The following is a 7,729-nucleotide window of genomic DNA, read 5'->3' on the forward strand; positions in this document are numbered from 1 at the left end:
AGTCCTCAGCAGAAACAACCTTCAACAGAGACATTAATAAATATGGAGGACTGGAGTATTTGCATGAGCTCCTTACTGGGAGGACCAATCACAAGAGGCTTTGATATACACCCACAGTTCACCTTTGATATCTTTTATGTATATTTATCTTTATTTTACTGGGTAAGTTGAAAAACACTCTCTCTTACACCAACGATATGTGGAAGGGATGCAATGTCAAATTGTTGATTAGTTAGTTATGAAAGTGGATCAATGTTTCTGTACCATCTGTTACTGAAATGTACCAGAGAGAAACCATGTTCTCTGAATCAACCCTTGAAAAATATCTTTATTGAATAACATTGTGGAAAGCTTTTCAATATAGGGGAAATCCTTAACTTAGCCTTCCTCCTAGAGTGTGAAATTGGAACTAAAGGTCACATCTCTGCTCTTCATATTCCATGTGTCCCCAGATAATGGCTTTGTACAGCTCTGGCCATGGTTTGTATCATTGTTGGAATTGCGAGCACAGTGATACACAGCTGTGTCTCCAGTCTGAAAGTTCTTCCCTTGTAGAAACACTGCTACTGGAAGAGTCAGTTGTGTAGCCGATTTTGCTCTTAAGTGGGTCTATGATGCTGGTGCTCCCACTGCCAGTTCCGCAAACCCCATAACCAATCCACTCCATGGTTTTGCCCTCATAATGTCAAATCCAATTAGTACAATAGCTAGCAAGAGTATAACTAGAGGTCTTACAGGAGATGGTAAAGGTGTAATGAATACTCAGGGAGAAAAAGGTGCAGATTAACGCACAGAGCGCAGCAGGTGGTAATTTCACCTTCGCAGAAGGCAGGAATCGGTCATACACAGGAAGGCAAACAGGCAGGTGAATCAAAACTAGGACTGAAGGCTATAACTGGTTTTCACAAACGAGCTAGGAAAAGGCTTAGTAGAGTGAAAACTAACAATACCTCACAAAGGCACAAACAGAATGAACTGAACTAAATAAGGTGCTGATGAGACCATGTGAATAACTAACACAGGTGAAATCAATGAACAAAAATGATAGACAGGGCTACGTTCAAGAACACAAAGAAACAGGGCTACGTTCAAGAACACAAAAACACAGGGCTACGTTCAAGAACACAAAAAAACAGGGCTACATTCAAGAACACAAAGAAACAGGGCTACGTTCAAGAACACAAAGAAACAGGGCTACGTTCAAGAACACAAAGAAACAGAGCTATGTTCAAGAACACAAAGAAACAGGGCTATGTTCAAGAACACAAGGTTGACTCAGAAAATAAGTACAGAACCTTACAAAAGGATTCTCCTGGCCTTACAACAATTGAACCAGGCTGGGTTAGCGTGATATCACAGTAAATACCTGTATCGATAAAATACACAAATATATTAACATTGTTCACAAACAAACTCGAAGATACATTAGAATTGTTTATACTTCTGCCAATCCAAATATGTGTCGAGTTCCCCCCCAAATCCAGAGAGACTCACAGGATGCAGCAGACATGCAGGGAACACGGTTCATTTTGAAGTTGAACTGATGGGAGCTGCTCCTCTCTACTCTCGAGGACACAGAGGGACACACACAGAGACTGTTTATGTAAGGGAGAGGTGGGGAGAAAGAGCGGAATAGAGGAGTGTGGTACAATCTGCACAGGGAGAAGAGGCAGGTGTGGGAGGAATGGGAATAGCAGTAAACCTTTCTTTCATAACTATATCAAAACTTTTCTTTGATAACTATGCCAGATTTTAATATTCAATTTATATTGCACTAAGCTAGATTGTTACTAGTGAGTAATAGTTAACCACTGGGCACAGATATCAGTTTAATGTCTCGTTTTGATTTACATTTGATTCAGTTGTCATCTAACGTGAATTCAAACACACACACAAAAATAACTACGATTTTGTTTAAAAGTTGGAAGAAAATACAAAAATTCCAGAAATTCCTTTACATTGATGGCTTCTTGCAAATCCAATCAGTTTTCCACCTTGTTTAAATGTCAACAGATGGAAAAAAAATTGTTTTAAACAAAGTGACATGGAAACAACGTTGATTCTGACAGTTTGTGTCCAGTGGGATGACTCTTGATACTAGCCAAACCTATTGCCAATATTTTTGCATCACAAGACAGAGGTGATAGTGGACTCCAGTTATTTATTTACATTAGAAGTCAGATATTAATTTCCATCATGGTCCTTAATAGATGATCTTGTATGTCACCAGTGATAAGTATGGATTTCATACAGTGGGTGCTTGTGAACGTTTTGCTCATAATGGAGGGAATCAGATGAAACATCTGTTTACATATTTCCTATGTATACATTCAGGAACATTAAACTGCAACTGAGAAGTAAACTAAATCTCTGTGTTTATGAGTCCCTTCACATCATCTACCCAGAATGTGGGTTTTTGTACAGGTCTGGTGCTGATTTGTATCATTGTGGAGGGGAGCACTATAATACACAGCTGTGTCTTCAGTCTGCAGACTCCTTTTGAAAACAATGTGATGCTGTTTTTCAGTGAATCTTTATAAGCCGTGTCTCCAGCATTATTGATATATCCAATCCACTCCAATGTTTTCCCAGCAGGCTGTCGAATCCAGTATGTAGTAACACTAGTAACAGAATATGAGACCTTACAAGATATGGTCAGTAGTTGACCTGGCTGGACAGTCATAGAGGCTGGCTGAGTGAGTTAATAACTCTGTACACCTGGGAAATAAAATAATGATCAACGTTAAATACACAAAATAGCAACATGTTACACTTACACTATATCAATTCTAGTAGCTGTGTTGAAGCCAGTTTTATACTACAGGCAATTTTCTTTGTTTTGTCTTTCCTCCAAAATCGCAAGAGACTCACAAGAGACAGCTGCCAGCATCAGCAACAGCAGAGATGCAGGGAACATGGTTTGTGTTGAAGCTGAACTGGTGAGAGCTGCTCTTCTCTACTCCCCAGGACATAGTGGGATGTACTAGGACAGACAGATACGGTTTAAGTGAGGAGAGAACCAGGTTATCATTGACGTAAAGGGGGAGGGGATGTATAAGAGGGTTAGAAACACTGCAGGACCATCTCCACTATTACTGGACACAACCTTTACACTCTGAAAACTCAGAGACCCTCGGTTATCTTTTTGAATGGGGGGGGTAAATATGAAACACTAAATTTACAGCATTAGTTAATACTTGTGGTGGATGAAACATATTTAAGACACTATTTTCGTTTTGACAAACTAAAGCATTTTGAATCAAAATCCAAATTATACTTTTTTCTTGCAATAAAATGTATTATCAGAGCCTTCATCAGTACTGGTCTTTATTTTAATCATCTGGAGAGAGAGTGCCCCCTGTTGGTGCATCAACAACACTAGCACCATGTATTTAACAGGTGTATCATTGTGTTATTATTTGATACATCATTAGAATTGTTCCTCATGTATCCCCTTGTCATGGTCTACTGGTCATACTATACGTGTGTCTGTGTGTTTGTGCACGTCCTTCCTTTCTCTACCAGATGGTTTTTGTACAGCTATTCTCATTAGTTTAACCATAGTGAGTCTCTAGCACAGTAATACACTGCAGAGTCCTCTGGCTTCAACTGGCTCATGTGCAGATAGAAATGACTTCTGTCCTTTGATGCTGTGAATCTGCCCTGTACAACTGGGGCATTGCTCTTGTAAGTGTCAGAATGATAGTAAATGATCCATTCAAGTCCTTTTCCAGGTGCCTGGCGGATCCAGTGCATATTAGTACTGCTTAGAGTGAATCCACTACAGGCACATGTGAGTTTGAGGGATCCTGCATCGGTCCCCTGGACTGACTGCTCAGCCTGTGTGAGTACGACCTGACAGTGGACACCTGAGGAGGGAGAGGAATGACAGGTCAGATCAGTCAAGGAGTCACATCAGTATCACAGCAACACGAGTTATACTGATCAGACTACAGTCAGGAACTCACAGGAGGCAGCTGCCAGTAGCAGCAGCAGAGATGCAGGGAACATGGTTTGTGTTGAAGCTGAACTGGTGAGAGCTGCTCTTCTCTACTCTCCAGGACTCAGAGGGACGCACTAAGACTCTCAGATACAGCTAGGTTATTATATATGGGGAGGAAGAGGGAGAGAACAGACATATTTGCATAGGGAAAGGACAGACATACAATTTATGGGGATATCAGTAGAAACACAATTATTTAATAACTGTACAAGCTATAAATACTATGTGTTGTCCTTGTAAAAAGCCAGACTTTTACTGGTGGATAATGTTAGGCAGGGCCGTGATACAATGTGTTTAACTCTTTGCCAATGTTTTTGATATCATAACACAGAAGTGTTAATGGATATTGACTATGTGGTATAAAGCTATAACCGGAATATAATTTTTAGTTGCAGGTCAGGAGAAATTAAGCAGCAGGTAAGGAGAACTTACATAGCAGGTTAGAAGTTCTTACTCAGAAGGTTAAGATAATTAGGTTAAGGTTAGCAATAAGGTAAGTGTTAGCTAAAATGTTCTCCTAACCTGCTGTGAAAAGTCACTTCCGGTCATAGCTGTACTCCATATTGTCACAACTGTGTTAATAGTCTCCAGTTTTTTTGTTGGATATATTTTATTGAAAACATATTTCTTCTTTGTGACTTTTTCATAATATATAATACAAAATACCTTATTGTTCCGTATTGTTCCGTATCACCTTTTTATGAATGATTAAAACGTATAATGGATCATGCATGAGTTAATTGAATGTTTAGTAGACATCAATTAGAATACCATCAAGGTCTGGAGTCATCAGTCTGGAAGGAGTATAATTGGCAAACATTTCAAATATTTAATTCCAGCACCGCCAGGGATAAATAGGGCTTAAATGAATTTACACATTTAATATTGAGAAACATCTGTTCTATTTAATTTAATGAGTCCTATTTTACAATGAATCACTGAGGAAGGGTTTTTCTACAGCTCTGGTGGTGGTTTGTATCACTGTGTCCGCTTAACACAGTAATACACAGCTGTCTTCAGTCTGGTTGTTGTTCCCTTGCAGAAACACTGTACTGCTGGAGATGTCATATCTAGAAGTGATTTTGCTCTTTAGAGTCTGCAGTGGAAGTACTACTACTGTATGTAATTCCAACATACTCCAAAGCTTTACCTTCAGCTTGTCGTATCCAGTGAGGACAGTAAGAAGATATAGAAAACCCAGAGAATTTGCAGGAGATGCTGAAAGACTCTCCTGGTTTTACAACCACTGGACCAGACTGGATGAGTTCAATACAACAGTAGACACCTGGAAGGAGAAACACACATCAATACAAACCATTGTCAGTTTTCATCTGAAATTTGAAATGATCAATCCATAGTTGTAATAAATCTCCATTTGTATTAACAGAGAGACTCACAGAATACAGCTACCAGCAGCAGTAAAGATTCAGGGAACATGGTTTGTGTTGAAGCTGAACAGGTAGGCACTGCTCTTCTCTACTCTCCAGGACTCAGAGAGCCTCTAAGGACTGACAGACAGACACTGTTCAAGTTGGGAAAGAACAAAAGAGACATAGAAAGATGGATGGAGGGAGGAGTTATACTGTAGAGGTTGGCATAATGAAGCTCTTAATAAGTAGGTCCACAGTTTGGAACGTGTGATTATATATTATATTGTGGAGAAGGTTGGAGCTATATATTGAGCAAACTGTCTAAGTAAAAAAAAAAGTCAAATATACCAATGTAGTATAAACTAAATGAATCATTCCATGGGGCAATTTGACTTTATATTATTACAGTAACAAGGTTAATATCACCATTGCTCCAACTGTTTAAGGGATGAGTGAGTTTTGTACAGTACATGTCTGGCCCTGGTTTGTATCACTGAGTCTCTGGCACAATAATACACAGCTGTGTCTTCAGTCTCCAGGTTCTGCCCTGTTATAGTCCCTATTTTGTTAACCTCTCTAGGGTAAGTGGGACGGTAGCGTCCCACCTCGTCAACAGCCAGTGAAACTGCAGGGCGCCAAATTCAAAACAACAGAAATCCCATAATTAAAATTCCTCAAACACACAAGTATTTTACACCATTTTAAAGATACACTTGTTGTAAATCCAGCCACAGTGTCCGATTTCAAAAAGGTTTTACGACGAAAGCACACCAAACGATTATGTTAGGTCAGAGCCAAGTCACAGAAAAACACAGCCATTTTTCCAGCCAAAGAGAGGAGTGAAATAAAAGCAGAAATAGAGATACAATTAATCATTAACCTTTGATGATCTTCATCAGATGACACTCATAGGACTTCATGTTACACAATACATGTATGTTTTGTTCGGTAAAGTTCATATTTATATAAAAAAAATCTGAGTTTAGGCGGGGCGCTACTGTCTCACTTGGCAAAAAGCCAGAGAAAATGCAGAGCGCCAAATTCAAATTAATTACTATAAAAATCAAACTTTCTTTAAACCACACATGAAAGATACCAAATTAAAGCTACACTAGTTGTGAATCCAGCTAACATGTCAGAATTCAAATAGGCTTTTTGGCGAAAGCAAACGATGCTATTATCTGAGGATAGCACCATAGTAACAAAGAGAGAGAAGCATATTTCAACCCTGCAGGCGTGACACAAAACGCAGAAATAAAAATATAATTCATGCCTTACCTTTGACGGGCTTCTGTTGTTGGCACTCCAATATGTCCCATAAACATCACAAATGGTCCTTTTGTTTGATTAATTCCGTCGATATCCAAAATGTCCATTTATTTTGCGCGTTTGATCCAGATAAACACCGGTTCCAACTTGTGAAACGTGACTACAAAATATCTCAAAGGTTACCTGTAAACTTTGCCAAAACATTTCAAACCTCTTTTGTAATACAACTTTAGGTATTTTTTACGTAAATAATCGATGAAATTGAAGACGGGAGGATCTGTGTTCAATACAGGATTAAAACAAACTGTAACTAGCTTTCTGGTCATGCTCCTCTATCTAACAGGACACTTCAAGTGACCCTCGTTCAAGATGTCCGTACTTCATTACACAAAAGAAAAAAACTCAAACAATTTCTAAAGACTGTTGACATCCAGTGGAAGCGGTAGGAACTGCAAGAAGGTCCCTTAGAAATCTGGATTCGCAATGAAAATCATTGAAAAGAGAGTGACCTCAAAAAAAAAAGTCTGAATGGTTTGTTCTCGGGGGTTCGCCTGCTAAATAAGTTATGTTATACTCACAGGCATGATTCAAACTGTTTTAGAAACATCAGAGTGTTTTCAATTCACATATACTAATAATATGCATATCTTATTTTCTGGGGATGAGTAGCTGGCAGTTTAATTTGGGCATGCTTTCCATCCAACATTTCGAATGCTGCCCCCTACCCCAGAGAAGTTAACTTCTTGGCGCACAGATCCATTTAGCGGGATCATTTTCGTCAACATACGCTGAATTGCAGATTAAAATGTTTTCTTACTTTTGCTGAGCTTCCATCAGAATGTTGTACAAGGAGTCCTTGGTCCAGAATAAATCGTTGTTTGGTTTTAGAATGTCCATTTCTTCTGTCGAATTCGCGCCACAATACTAGCCAAGGTTGCTAACATTCCCATCTATCCTCTCTGAAAACTCCAAGTCCCAATAAACGTTGAATAAACTGATAAAACTCGGTTGAAAAAACCTACTTTATGATGTTAGTATCATATGTATCAAATAAAATCAGAGCCAGAGATTTTCGCCGTGTAAACCG

General features: G+C 39.0%; 1 gene segment (V, D, J or C); it reads right to left on the reverse strand.

Moving 5' to 3' along the window:
• Nucleotides 1-3,357: 3,357 nt before the first annotated feature.
• On the reverse strand, nt 3,358-4,011 carry LOC129833607 (Ig heavy chain V region-like). The segment is given in 2 exon segments: nt 3,358-3,869; nt 3,969-4,011. Coding segments are annotated over 2 exon segments (363 nt in total).
• Between the last annotated feature and the right edge of the window lie 3,718 nt (nt 4,012-7,729).

The sequence above is a fragment of the Salvelinus fontinalis genome, chromosome 34 (assembly GCF_029448725.1).
Source record: "Salvelinus fontinalis isolate EN_2023a chromosome 34, ASM2944872v1, whole genome shotgun sequence".
NCBI classification, from domain to species: Eukaryota; Metazoa; Chordata; class Actinopteri; order Salmoniformes; family Salmonidae; genus Salvelinus; species Salvelinus fontinalis.